General features: G+C 56.4%; 5 protein-coding genes and 1 non-coding gene across 6 annotated transcripts; 4 read left to right on the top strand and 2 right to left on the bottom strand.

The window, feature by feature from the left end:
• Window positions 1–224: 224 nt before the first annotated feature.
• PHSY_004545 (hypothetical protein) lies at window positions 225–1,985 on the top strand (the record flags this gene model as incomplete). The annotated part of the gene is made up of 2 exons (XM_012335158.1): window positions 225–251; window positions 1,488–1,985. 2 exons carry the CDS (start codon window positions 225–227, stop codon window positions 1,983–1,985), a joined length of 525 nt encoding a protein of 174 aa, XP_012190548.1.
• Window positions 1,986–2,496: 511 nt separating this feature from the next.
• PHSY_007632 lies at window positions 2,497–2,570 on the bottom strand. Its single transcript has one exon. It is a non-coding gene; the product is annotated as a tRNA-Asn (tRNA).
• A 329-nt stretch (window positions 2,571–2,899) lies between these two features.
• Window positions 2,900–5,509, top strand: PHSY_004544 (hypothetical protein; the record flags this gene model as incomplete). The annotated part of the gene is made up of 1 exon (XM_012335157.1): window positions 2,900–5,509. The coding sequence occupies one exon, from the start codon at window positions 2,900–2,902 to the stop codon at window positions 5,507–5,509; it is 2,610 nt and encodes an 869-aa protein (XP_012190547.1).
• A 64-nt stretch (window positions 5,510–5,573) lies between these two features.
• PHSY_004543 (hypothetical protein) lies at window positions 5,574–6,257 on the bottom strand (the record flags this gene model as incomplete). Its single annotated transcript, XM_012335156.1, has 2 exons — window positions 5,574–6,106; window positions 6,191–6,257. The coding sequence occupies 2 exons, from the start codon at window positions 6,255–6,257 to the stop codon at window positions 5,574–5,576; spliced, it is 600 nt and encodes a 199-aa protein (XP_012190546.1).
• Window positions 6,258–6,689: 432 nt separating this feature from the next.
• PHSY_004542 (hypothetical protein) lies at window positions 6,690–8,930 on the top strand (the record flags this gene model as incomplete). Its single annotated transcript, XM_012335155.1, has 1 exon — window positions 6,690–8,930. The coding sequence occupies one exon, from the start codon at window positions 6,690–6,692 to the stop codon at window positions 8,928–8,930; it is 2,241 nt and encodes a 746-aa protein (XP_012190545.1).
• A 1,612-nt stretch (window positions 8,931–10,542) lies between these two features.
• PHSY_004541 (hypothetical protein) lies at window positions 10,543–13,377 on the top strand (the record flags this gene model as incomplete). The annotated part of the gene is made up of 1 exon (XM_012335154.1): window positions 10,543–13,377. The coding sequence occupies one exon, from the start codon at window positions 10,543–10,545 to the stop codon at window positions 13,375–13,377; it is 2,835 nt and encodes a 944-aa protein (XP_012190544.1).
• Window positions 13,378–13,426: the final 49 nt, after the last annotated feature.

Genomic DNA, 13,426 nt, shown 5'->3' with positions numbered 1-13,426 from the left:
TCCTTTCATCATCATCATCATCTTTCTTCACACGGGGACTGCTTCCTTCCATTCTTTTTGCACCTTGTCAACTTTGAAACGGTCATGGTTACTGCTAATCTCAAAGGTCTGTCCCAAATCTAATTCGCTCGATAGACTCGACCTGCTTCTGAGCTGTCGTGATTAAAAAGCGGAGCTGACTGAGTTGGCGCTGCCGTTGACAGCAAGTCCGAAAGCTGATGAGCATGTCAAAGAGCCGCTCTTCAAAGGATGTGAGTCTGAGTATTTGCCAGCATCGCTATGCACCAGGCCAAACACGTGCGGCACCAACGGGCAGGCTGCGCTCGCGAAGTCCAAGTTGCCCGCAGACACGCATGTGGACCCTTGGGCCTTTTTCAGGAGGCAGCAGTTGAGCGGTGTTGCATGTTGTATTTCAACCGTGTTGATTCGAATACAAAATGCTACAAAGGGCGTGCATTCGGTTTTGAAGGTTGGTCCGTTCTTCCAAATTTTTTTGCCCTTTTTTTTTGGTGTGTGTGGGCCAGTTTTCTTCCAGCAGACGCGCCTGTGCGAGAGGCAGAGCTCAACCCTGGAATTCGAGAGCCCTTCTTCTGAACTTGGGAGAAGTTGGCCATGGTGTGTGGCTGGCTGGCTGCTCGACAGAGCGAGGTTCGTTCACGATCCAGATTGGAGGCGCTTTACTGGATTACTCTTCTCCATCACCCTATTTCGGTATCATCCCCCCCGCACACATTCGCAAACATGAAGGTAAGATCCGATTCGCACCCGCTCTCTGCATCAACACCAGTCTAGAATCAAACAACGCTCTCCCACAAGGGTCGAGACATCGGATCCTGCAAATGGCAAAGGCAACCTCGCTGAGGCGTTATAAGGACAGATCGAGGCTCCAGCAATCAACCTCCGATTATCGCCACCTTTGGCCTTGGCATCGTAGAGCGTCTTGGACGCCTGGACTCACGAACCCGCGCTACCTTGTAGTGACTTGATGCGACACGAAGCTACGGATGGAACAAGTGCGTCGAGCCGCCGGCGCTTCATTCGCATCAGGTTGTGTGCAGCGTGCCCTGTCACATGCAACTTGCATCGGCAGAATCCAGCATTCACAATCGCGCACTTTCTTGCAAGCTCGTGGCCGCCGCGGAGGAGCTTCGGAAGCCTCGACGCCCAGAGCCGGGCCTCGTGCCTGTCTGCGAACCTGCGGAAAGTGCTAGCTTGTCTGCGATCGCTCGAGGCTCAGCAGACATGCGATGATCTTGTCCGTTTCCTTGGAGTTGCCGCAAGAGGACAAAGGCAGGTCCTGGGAAGCCGAGTACAGCGATGAGTTGGAGCGGGCTCCCAGCCGCCAGTGCCCGAGGCCGGGCGAAGCTATCTCGAATCTCGGCACGAATGATTCTGCGGCTGGTGTTGGGCGGTGCCCTCTCTACCACCTCTCTGTGTTCCGGAACTGACCCAAACACTCCGATTCTTCTCCCTTCCCTCACAATCAGCTCTTCACCGACGTTATCTCCAACGATGAGATGTGCTCCGACGGATACGAGATGAAGCTCGTCGACGACGTCGTCTACGAGGTTGACGCCGCCAAGATCGTCGTTTCGGATGGTGATGTCGACATCGGAGCCAACCCCTCCGCCGAGGAAGCCGCCGAGGCTCTCGAGAACGGTGCCGAGCAGGTGATCAACATCGTCCACTCGTTCCGTCTCCAGTCGACCCAGTTCGACAAGAAGTCGTACCTCGGCTACCTCAAGGGCTACATGAAGGCGGTCAAGGCCAAGCTCGCCGAGTCCAACCCGGACCGCGTGCCCGAGTTCGAGAAGGGCGCCGCCGCTTTCGCCAAGAAGATCGTCGGCTCCTTCAGCGACTGGGAGTTCTTCACCGGCGAGTCGATGGACCCCGAGGGCATGGTGGCTCTCCTCAACTACCGTGAGGACGGTGTCACTCCTTACCTTGTCTTCTGGAAGGACGGCTTGCGCGAGACCAAGATCTAAGAAGGTCGATGAGGGCAACCGCTTTTGGATCGATGTCTTAGTCTTTGTACAATTTGTATCTCTTGCGATTCACCACGAAAATGGCACAAGGTCTCATTCTTGGTCTCGATGCGAGATGGAGAGGGATCAATGGCACACTGATGGCGGTCGGCGTTTGCGTCGAGGGCAGGACATGTGGCGGGTCGTGTCCGTGCGTAGAGTGAGCCACGCTCCAACCCGAGTTGGGGTTGCAAGATGCGCGCCTCTGGCGGGAATCGCTGGGAGGGAGAGTCGGAATCGGTCGAGAAGCGATCCTTTGCAATCGTCCGTGTGAGTTATCAGGATCGGTCTTCATAGAGGTTCTTGCCTCCACGAACATAGCGCAATTGCTTGTCCTCGGCGTTGCGAAGAAACGCTTTTTGGCCACGAGCTTCACCATTAAAAAAGTAAGAAAGAAAAAAAGGATAAAACAGCAGCTCAAAAACTATAGTATACACTCCAATACGAGGAAACTGAGAAAACAAAAAACAAACGACCCCAGGCGGGCTCGAACCGCCGACCTCAGCATTAACAGTGCTACGCTCTAACCAACTGAGCTATGGAGCCAGAAGCGGGTGCGCTGATGACAAGACAAGAGATGCGTGCATATATGACCCATACATCACCACTTTCTGGAATGGCACAGACCACGTCATGTACATGGCGCTGCTGCGTGGAAGGCAAGGCGGTGCCAAGGTGTGCTGTCACTTTTGTGAAAAGGGAAAGCTTGTGCAAAGGCCCGTCTTGACACACGCTCACACCCTTTCTACTTGTCCCGTGAACTTCGGTCCATACAGCGACAACAGTGTCTTTGTTCTGCCGTCAGATTCACTCGGTCAAGACACTCGGAAAGGACAACAAGCTAGAGTCTCCACGCAGAGAGTCACCACACAGCAATGGCAGGCTTTCTCAGGGGCGGTGGCTCCGGCAGCGCCGGCTATGGCAGAGTCAGCGGTGGTGGCGCAGCAGGAAGTAATCCATACGGCGACGGTGGCAGCAACCCATACACATCATCCTCCGCATCGTCTGGTCGAACAGCAGCGGCCGGGTATGGCGGCGGTGGCGCCGGCTACGGGGCTGGTGGAGCGGGCTTCTCATCCGGCGGTGCTGGAGGTGCATCTCGGCCCAGTGCAGGCGCGGGCTATCGCAGTGGTGGTGCGGGCTTCTCTGGCGGAGCGGGCGGTGCTGGCTATGGATCGGAAAAGGCGCCATCTCAACGCGCCCCTCGCGACGGCCACCTCATCGTCAAGTGTCCGGAACCGTTCATCCAGTCGAATTGCATCGTCACCAATGGCCAGGAATGGGGCTCCACGCACTACGTACTCGTCAACGGCATGAATGTCTTCACCGCCCAAGCCGATACCACAGGCACCATCCAACAGGGCACGCTCGGCACCGCGCTCCTGCAACGGCAGTGGGCAGGCCTCTCCTTTCCGGGTGACGTGGTACAGGCCGAGAGCTACGATCCGTTTGCTTTCGGCAACAGCGTCTACCTCGGCAGCATCGATATCGAGGTCGCCTACCTGAGCAAAGGCGAGGTCGCACCGCAAGCCTACGACACCGACGAGATGGCCAAGAGGTTCACGCGCGCATTCGAGAATCACATCTTTACCGTAGGCCAGCTGCTCGTGTTCGAGTTCAAAGGAATGAACATGAAGGCGGTTGTCAAAGGCGTCGACGTCGTGGAACTGCACGAGATCCAGGGAGGCGGCAAAGCGGCCCCGCCCGGTGGCCACGGCGCACCCCACCAGAGTCGATCCGACCGCGGTATCTTGATCGCTCAGACCCAGGTCAACTTCTCCGCAACGCAGAATGGCGGTATCAAGCTCAAAGCATCCGGCAATCGTCCACCTCCTAACGCGATCTTGCAGCCCAACTTCAAGTTCGAGGACATGGGTGTCGGTGGCCTCGACAGAGAGTTTGCCAACATCTTTCGACGAGCATTCGCATCACGCATCTTCCCGCCTGCGCTGGTCGAGAAGCTCGGCATCCAGCACGTCAAAGGCATGGTGCTCTACGGTCCTCCCGGTACGGGTAAGACGCTACTGGCGCGTCAGATCGGAAAGATGCTCAACGCCCGCGAGCCCAAGATCGTCAACGGTCCCGAAGTGTTCAACAAGTACGTCGGTGGCAGTGAAGAGAACGTGCGCAAGCTGTTTGCGGATGCCGAAGCAGAGCAAAAAGCAAAGGGAGACGAGTCGCAGCTGCACATTATCATCCTCGACGAGCTGGATGCGATGGTCAGGCAGCGTGGTTCCGGTGGAGCTGGCGCCACGTCGGCAGGTGACAATGTCGTCAACACGCTTCTCGCCAAGCTTGATGGTGTGGAGCAGCTCAACAACATTCTGGTCATCGGTATGACGAACCGACTCGACATGATTGACGAAGCGCTTCTGCGTCCTGGTCGCCTTGAAGTGCACGTCGAGGTCAGCTTGCCAGACGAGTTCGGTCGCCGCCAAATCCTCAACATTCACACGAGCAAGATGCGCACCAACGGGGTCATGGACAGCGACGTCAACATCGACGAGCTTGCCTCGCTCACCAAGAACTTTTCAGGTGCCGAGATTGCCGGTCTCATCAAGTCGGCCACCTCGTTCGCATTTAACCGCCATGTCAAGGTCGGAACAATGGCCGGCATCTCGAACGATGTCGAGAACATGAAGGTGCAGCACCAGGACTTTTTGAACGCGTTGGAAGAAGTCAAGCCGGCATTCGGTGTCGCCGAAGAAGAGCTTTCGCAGGTGGTGCAGAACGGCATCATGCACTTTGCCCCGCACATCGACGTCATCCTTCGCGACGGTCACCTTCGCGTCGAGCAAGTGCGTACGTCGCAACGAACACCGCTCGTAACCGTCTTGCTTCACGGTCCCCCCGGTTCGGGCAAGACCGCGCTTGCGGCTACCATCGCCATCGCATCGGACTATCCCTTCATCAAGCTCATCTCGCCTGAGAGCATGATCGGCATGGGAGACGCGCAAAAGATTAATTACCTCAACAAGGTGTTCAACGACGCCTACAAGTCGCCCTTGTCGATCATCGTCATCGACAACATCGAAAAGATCGTCGAATGGGTGCGCATCGGCCCACGCTTCTCCAACTCGGTGCTTCAGGCTCTGGCGGTTCTGTTGGGCAAGCGTCCGCCCAAAGACAAGCGACTGTTGGTGCTCGCGACGACATCAAACAGGACCATGCTGCACGAGATGGAGATGCTCAACGCGTTCATTGCCGAGATCCGCGTGCCCAACATCACTTCGCTCAGAAGCGTCGACCACGTCGTGCGACAGATGCAGCTGTTTGACAATGAGAACGACACGCAAAGGTGCCAGCAGCTGTTGACTCAGGCTGGGTTGGGCGAGGAGGGTCGACTCAACATTGGCATCAAGAAGTTGTTGTCCGAGATTGAGATGGCCAGGCTCGACAATGACCCTGCGGATCGACTCGCTTCGAGTTTGTCGAGCGTGCAGAGCACCGCCATTGACGTGGACATTGATGTCGGGCTCAACTAGAGGCGTCTATCGATCTCACGATTTCACTAAGAACGAACATGGTTTGCTGCAATTCAATACTATGCTATTTGTCTTGCGGGATGCCAGAAACCCAGCGTGTGAATATGGTATGGATGTCTTGTCTCCATGCCAGCGCCTTGTCTGCCTCTTGCACGGTCAACGTTTTCCTGTGCCGTTCGTGTGCTTCCGGCCAATCGTCGCTGATCGCATTCTCCGACGCCAACGGCACCTCGTGACCCGTGTACCTTGCCCTTGGAACAAATCCTGGCTCGTCCGCATGCTTTGCAGGACTATTCTTGTGCGGTTTGTGATCGTCGACTGTCATCTCGGCTGACGTCGTGCGGGAAATCGTGACTGCGGTCGAAGAGTCGACTACGCCGCGGATTCCTGCTTCTTCCCACAGCTCTCGCACCGCGGCTTGACGCGACGTCTCTCCCGCTTCGACACCACCTTTTGGTAGCACGTATCTGGTGGCATGCTTGCGAGAGGACACGAGGTGGATGCGCAACCTGTCTGCTGTGATGTTTGAGGTGGAGGACGAGTGGGGGTCCGGAAGGATCTCGACCGGGATGGCTACTGCCACCTCCCTTGGTTTGACTGTTGCGGCAGAGGGATGGAGAAGGTTCAGTGACCGGACAGAGCGTTGACAGAGGAGTCAAAGTGATTGTTGTCGCTGCTTACCCATAGTCTTAATACTCTGGAAGGATGTCTTGGTCGTCAGGAAGGGAAAACCAGTTGAAGCGTTCATCTCGGACCCTGCGTTTGTCTGAGAAACCTCCACCGCGGCTGGAATCTTGAACGTGTTAGACCGGCCGCCCCCGCGGACGGGCCACTCGCCCGCCAAATTTGGCGCTTGCAGGCCAAAGAGAGAACTCGGAAACTTCGGCTGGATCAGAGTGGCAGGAGCAGAGAAGGAAGAAAGCCGCATCGCTTGAGGTCAAGGCTTTGTTCCCTACTCCACTTGAGACTTCCCAGCACGTTCTCCTCCTCCTGCCCCTCGCTGTGACGGCATCTTCCGACGAGATCCGACACCACAGCGAAGGCATCGAAGCGCTTGATCATATTGTTTGGGACTCTTCGGACACTGCTTCGAGAACAAGCGGTCACAAAGCCTATGGTTGGCACAGCGCGTTGGCTCCAGAGCAGCGCCTCGGGCGTCTCTCGCTGCCGATATCCTCCTATGATCGGCGCCTCCGTCTTGATCGCGCCAGCCTCTTCTCTCCTCTCCCACGGTCGAATCGTTCCTCGATCGGCTCGAGACAGTAACCTGCGGTCATCGTCCTTCTCCACAGGATCTAAGCCATTACTCACTCCAGCCTCGTCTCGGCCACCCGCATCCGGCTCTCCCGCATCGCCCTCGCCTTCGTCCAGCTCAGGCTCCTCGCAGTGGAAGCCGCCCCCTCCTCCACCTTCAGGCTCCACAGCAGCATACCGCAAGCAGTCACGAAAAGAGTGGCTGCTTGTCGGCGTCGCAGGTTCCGCTGCCGCAGTGGGTTCTTGGTACTATTGGTCCAACATTCGTCCGCGTCATCAAGCCAACAAAGCCGCTGCAGCAGCAATCGCCGCCAGTTCAGCTCCCTTCTCTCTTACTGCCGAAAGCAGAACATCCTTCTCGATCCCCACCCGTCAGGCTCAGGCCGGCGGCCCCACCAACAAGGTGATCAGCACACTCACAAACGCCGAGGTCGATCGGCGCCTCACCGAAAATCAACGCAGCACGCGTGTCGATCGACCTCAAGGCGCTTGTCTCGTTGCCCGCTATGACACCAGCTCGGTAGCCAGCAACGATCCCATCGAGGACAAGCGCGCAGAGGTGATTGTCGAACGTGATCGAGCTGTCGCCGACAATCGCCCTTCGTCTTCCTCCACTTCCCCAGTCTCGCCGACTCCGAACACAGCCACTGGCAGTGCAAATGGCGATCTCTGCTTCTTCGCAGTCATGGACGGCCACGCTGGCTTTCACACCAGTACGCTTCTCAGCCAGAAGCTCATCGCCTTTGTCGCGCTCGAGCTCGACAAGGTCTTCAGAGAAGCGGGCGAGTATGCCGAGATCGCAAAAGCCAAATCCGCCATGCCCAGCAAGCTTTGGCGTGCCATCGTTGGCGGTACGCCTGGTGCCGGTCCAAGCACGGGCCTGGACGGCGACCCGGAGGTGGTAAAGAGGGCGATCGCAAAGGCCTTCCGTGGCCTGGACAAGGAGATCGTCAACACGCCCGTCGAGTTGTTGAAGGAATACGAGCTGAGCCTTGCCTCCACTTCTTCCAGCTCAGTCTCTTCAGAGAGCGGGGCAGGCAACACCCGAAGCCTCAGCTCCCTCGCCCATACCATCTTTCCTAGCTCCATCAATGCCGCCTTCACGGCGACGCAGAAGAGCGCCTACGAAAGCATCCTGCCAGCAATGTCCGGCAGCTGCGCTCTTTTGACCTACATCGACTCAGCACGTCAGGACGTGTATGTCGCGTGCACCGGTGACTCACGTGCCGTAGCCGGCTACTGGGACGAAGACTCGGGCAAGTGGGAGGTGGAAGCGCTCTCCGTAGACCAGACAGGTCGCAATCCGGATGAAGTGCGACGCATGCGCGCCGAGCACCCTGCATCTGAGTCCGAGAACGTCATCCAGCGTGGTCGTGTGCTGGGAGGACTCGAGCCCACACGCGCGTTTGGTGATGCTAGGTACAAGTGGGATCGCGAGCTTCAAGGTCGGCTTTACGACGCATTCTTGCCCGGAGGCCGAGCATCGACACGTGGCCCACCTCGTGGCCTCGAGACGCCACCTTATGTAACCGCGACACCCGCGGTGGAATGGCGCAGAGTGGGCGAAACGAGCTCGAGTCCCAACAGAGAGCTCCGCTTCATCATCATGGCCACCGACGGATTGTGGGATATGATGAGCAACGAGGAGGCTGTCAGCCTTGTTGCCGGCCACCTTGCAGGTATCAAGGGCACCATCCGCTCGTCGGAGTTGCAGAGCCACACGTTCCAACCCATCGACAAGTTGCACTCGCTGCCTTCGGCCGCTTCAATTCACACACCGTCTTCATCTGCTGCCACCACCGCGTCGCCGACGACGGAAGCCTCGACATCGGTCAAAACAGCCTCATCCGATGAGCAGAGAGAGCTGGCAGTGTCTAAGCAACACCCGCTTTCCAAGGGACCAGAGACGCTCAGAACGTTCCAGTTCCAAGACGAGAACCTCTCGACCCACCTCATTCGCAACGCGCTCGGCGGCGCTAACCAGCAACGAGTCGCGGGACTGCTCGCCATTCCTTCTCCCGAGAGCCGAAGGTATCGCGATGACATCACGGTCAATGTCATCCTCTTCAACTCTCCGGCGTCGGCTCCGACGCAGCCACAGTCGGCCACCGGTGCGCAAAGCGGCGAGGGATCGAGCTCTTCATCTTCGATGAAAGCCAAGCTTTGAACGCAGCTGGTCTTTATGTACTTTAAGACGATGCAACCACGAAGCAGCAGAGAGAGGCTATGCTGGAATTTAGGCTCAGCTTTGTGCTCAAGGGTTTGATGAGGTTGCTTTGTGGGTCGGAGATCGGGTTCGAGTTCGAAAGCGTGAGTTAGAGCTCTTGACGGCGGTCGTGAGACTGCAGAGTTGGGCTTGGGTTGCAGGCGGATCTGAGAGCGAGGGTGGGAGAGAAGTCGCCGTGGGCGGCGGTTTCTGAACTGCCTGATGAAAGACGTGGCGAGTGGCAAGAGACAATTCAAGCCTCGCGAGCCAATTTTCAGGCACGCACAGATGACACCACATGCGACGTTGGCGATGCTTCCATTTCGCGCCATGTGGCTCGCTTTCGTTGGGTTGCTGCCTGTAACGGTGTATGAAGCGAGGTGGCGTGTGCACAAATATCCCCGTCGGACCCGCTCAGGAGCTTGATCATATCGCTTGAGGCAAAAAGCAGGATTTGCGATGGCTCGAGAGTGAAACTTCGATCTCGTCAAGAAGACTGTTGAAAATCACGATGCTTTTCGGACTCGATTTAGCTCACAGTACACATTGGTGTGGACAGGTTGCTCATGCTCAAACGTCGAGCTGGCCGTTGGTGCTTTGGGCAAACAAAGTTAGCAAATCGGAGATCGGTGTTTCCCCTTACAGCCGGTTGTACCGAGATACCGGCGCACGATCATGAAGGGTTGTCAAGCTTTGCTTCAAAGGCCTTCGCATTTGCATCATCGAAGAAGGTGATGAGCGAGCCGCGTTAAGCGTCGCTCGCAATCGACTGTCCATTGTACGAATCAGGTCGAAGCAACAATTTCACAATGTGGCAGACCCAACACATATAGGCGACAATGCGGCTTTTGTTCCCTGGACTTGAGTTCATGACGCAGCCGTGTATCGACATTACCTTTTAGGCTTGACCAAGCATTAGTGTCTAAACTTGGCCGGGGTCATGTCCGCCCGGTAACAAGTCCGAAAGAGCCCTATAGTCACACGCTCCTTCCTTTCAATCAAACTTTCTCACGTCTTCAAACAGCCCGCTTCATCTCGGACGCCGAAGAAGCAGCAAAGGTGGGCAAAGCGGCAGTTGTCACACCTTCTCCCTCCTCTTCACAACACAATCACCCTTTCCAAGAACAAGCCGCGGCTTCAAAAATGAAACAATGACATGACAACCAATCGCGGTAGTCGGCTGACTTCATCCTCGAACCTCTTTGATCATCTTCCGCATACAGTACTCAAGCAATGAATTTGATCGCACAGGCTGCATGAATGAAAAAGTTTCATCGTGGGGGCATATAGCTTGGATGTCATTCGAGCTTATTCATATCGGAGCTTTTCTATGTGACAAGCTGTTCGGCGTCCGGTTCGAGACAGAGTCAGAGGGTGTGAAGAAACCCAAGTTCGTTGACTGGGCTTGGAGGCTTGCCAGGCAGCAGCAGCTGCTCCGTGAAAGAACAGGTGTCACGCAGGAAACGGCTCGTTGCGCCTTGCTGGTCGTCCATCATCTGCAGATCTCAACATTGCGTCACGCGCAGCCCTGTTATATCTTCCGACCACGCAGCACGGAACGGCTTCCCTCAGCATGGTCAGTCACATTCCCTCAGATACGAGACGCTCTGGTAGCGATAAGGATGGCTTGAATTTGCCATCTTTCAGGGACCTTGTGTCATTTCGTGGTACCGTTGCACGAACCAATACCACTGATGCATCATTCTCAACGCGCGGGCACGAAGAGGCCAACGTCACAACATCGTTGCCTCGACGTCATGTCGAAGAGTCATTCAAAGTGGTTGGCGTTCAGCGTGCCGAACATCGCGCTGATCATCGACACACGACACAGCATCTTCCGCACCGTGGTCGTCAACAGGTTCGTTCCGAAGGAGTATTGCAAGAACAATGTCACTCGTCCCTGACCCGCAACCAACGCTGCGACGTTTTGCCTTCATGCCAGTCTCGAAGCGGAGAGCGTTATTATGCGCAAGATGTCGATTTCCGAAGCGTGCAGCCCCATGCTGAGCGGGCACGCGAAGGCTATGAACATCCCTGTCAAGATAGAGTCGATTCGCGCACTTTCTCAAAGTCTGAGCCGCCACGGCGTGAGGTCGCTCCAACATCGCACGAGATGGTGCGTACTACGGAAAAGTACCAACCTATCGCCCCTTACCCTTCCAACGGCCGGTCGACGAGAATCGAGACCTCGAAGGTGCCCGATATCTCGCGGACCGTTGAGAGTGACCGTCGACGATTACAGGTTCAGGTCGTCAAGCCCCCGGCACCACGCTCCGACTCGCGCTGGCAGCCTTATACCCAAAACGATCATCCCCACCGATCGCTGAGCGGTCAAGTCTCAGAGAGGCATCACCAAGAAGAGACCATATTAGTACGACCACAGCCACTAGGCACACAGCATCATCATGTGCGTCCCTCGCTGGCACCTCCAAGCTCATCCTTCAACCATCTTCGGAGAGAAGTCAGTCCTCGATCCAAGCTTTATCTTGTCGGAAGCGAAGGAAAAAAGTTCAACCCTGCTTGTCGTCACGAAGAGTCTCCGCCACTACCGAGCCGTCACGACCGAGCCAGAACGTTCGATTACTCTTGCGCTCGTCTACCAAACGAGATAAGCATGCGGCCTCCATTGTCAAAGGCTCGCCCGCCCAATACATGGACGGATCACTCTCACTCTGAAGAACGACACCGACAGGCAGACGATCGTCGGCCAAGCATGCAGTTGACTTCTTCGTCGGCTTACGCCGAAGAACAGAGGATGTACACCGCTCTTCATTCGCTCTACGGAAGCGACGTCAGGGATCGATTGGCAGGTCAGAGGGAGCCGGAGCGTGTGACCAGTGCAATTGTGGAGAATTACAAGCGCAATGGGCATGAAAGAGTGAAGGGTGGGGTGTCGGGCCGAGCAGTAGCTGGAGCTGCAAGGAGATTCGATCAGGGCTTGATGCATGACCATGGAGCTGCTCCGGGTGTAGATGTTCGAAAAGACCATGACGGGAGGACTTCATCAGGTTTGCTCGAGCGACATGCCTCGAGACCTGTTGCAGCGAAGCAAGAAGGTCAACTCGGGCCGACGGTAGTTTCGCCCAGCTCGTGCAAATCCTATCGTCCGAGTCATGGTCGACCAGAGCCTGCTCTCCATCTCGATCGGCGCTACGAGAGCATCGATCCGGCAGGACGATCATCAGATGGTGATCAGCACAGGAGCGATCACAAGATTCACGAACATGAAGCGGAGCTATACAGCGCTCGCGTGCCGCATACACCAGGACAACGCCGATTGCAACCAAGCAGACGTGCTCAAGACGATCTTCTATGGACTCAAAACGCAGGGGAGCGAGTCTACAGCCCTCAGGTCAGGATCCCACCAGCGCTTCCTCTGCCTCGTAGCGCTACACCGGTGGGTACCGTCCTTCATCAAATACGGGCTGACCAGATGGACTCTCATGCATCTTCCTCTGCGCAGTATGAAATGAGCAGCAGGGCCTCTGGCTATCATCGACCAAACGGGATCAAAGTGTCAGCATCGGCTCACGAACAGTGGCATGTACAGGCGTCGAACGAGCAGGAATCCCACTCCATCAGTGGATTCGACGATCCCATGCGTTCCGCAAAACAAGTTCCGAAGGAGGGACGGTGCTTTCTGACTAGAGACAACGCGGAGGAACACATGGACCGTCGTACAGCAGATCCGGAGCAACATCGCACAAGTCGGCCTGCCGTCGTACACCAATCAGATAAGTCACCTTCCCACCGTCTACTGCCTGCAACTCCCATTCATCGGACTACGCAAGTGTTGCATCGCTCGTCGAGCGGCAGAATCCCCCAAGCATCTCGATCATCCCCACACTCTCTTCGCAGCAGAGGAGACGATGCTCGTTATGATCATCAAACACAAGCAGCCGAAGTCATGAGCCATTCGAAGAATCGTCATCCAGTTCAGCCCGTCCATCGTCCCGCACCAAGGATATCACCGCTCGAAGATCCTCCGATCGTCCACCGCAGCCGGGCCCTCCCGCCAGTCATCGCGTCCCAGCATACCAGCCTTCATCAAGCCCAACCTGCCTCTCACGAGCATGACCATCACTCAGCTACTGCTATGCCTGCCCCGCCCACACGACCGATGAAACGCCATCGTGCTGATTCGGACACCTCGCTCGTGATCAAAGCATCCCGTTTCACCGTAGTCGATGAACCTCGACAAGCCGATGTACGCGGCCCGTCTTGTGGGCTTCGTTCTCCGCCGAGGCATCTCCGTGCTCCGGAGAGGGAATCCGGGAGCAGGCAACAAAGGCATTTGGATGATCTGGACGATGCGAGGGATGCACAGAGGTTTTCTGGCGAGTCGGATGCACAGAGTAAAAGTGTCAACGGGTCCGCTCCCATCACTCCTCCGCTTTCATCGACCTGATCACTCTTCACGCGATCAAATTTCTTTGTATAACTTATATGATCGATTG

The sequence above is a fragment of the Pseudozyma hubeiensis genome, assembly GCF_000403515.1.
Source record: "Pseudozyma hubeiensis SY62 DNA, scaffold: PHS45, whole genome shotgun sequence".
Lineage (NCBI taxonomy): Eukaryota > Fungi > Basidiomycota > Ustilaginomycetes > Ustilaginales > Ustilaginaceae > Pseudozyma > Pseudozyma hubeiensis.
This window is presented reverse-complemented; position numbering and strand designations above follow the sequence as displayed.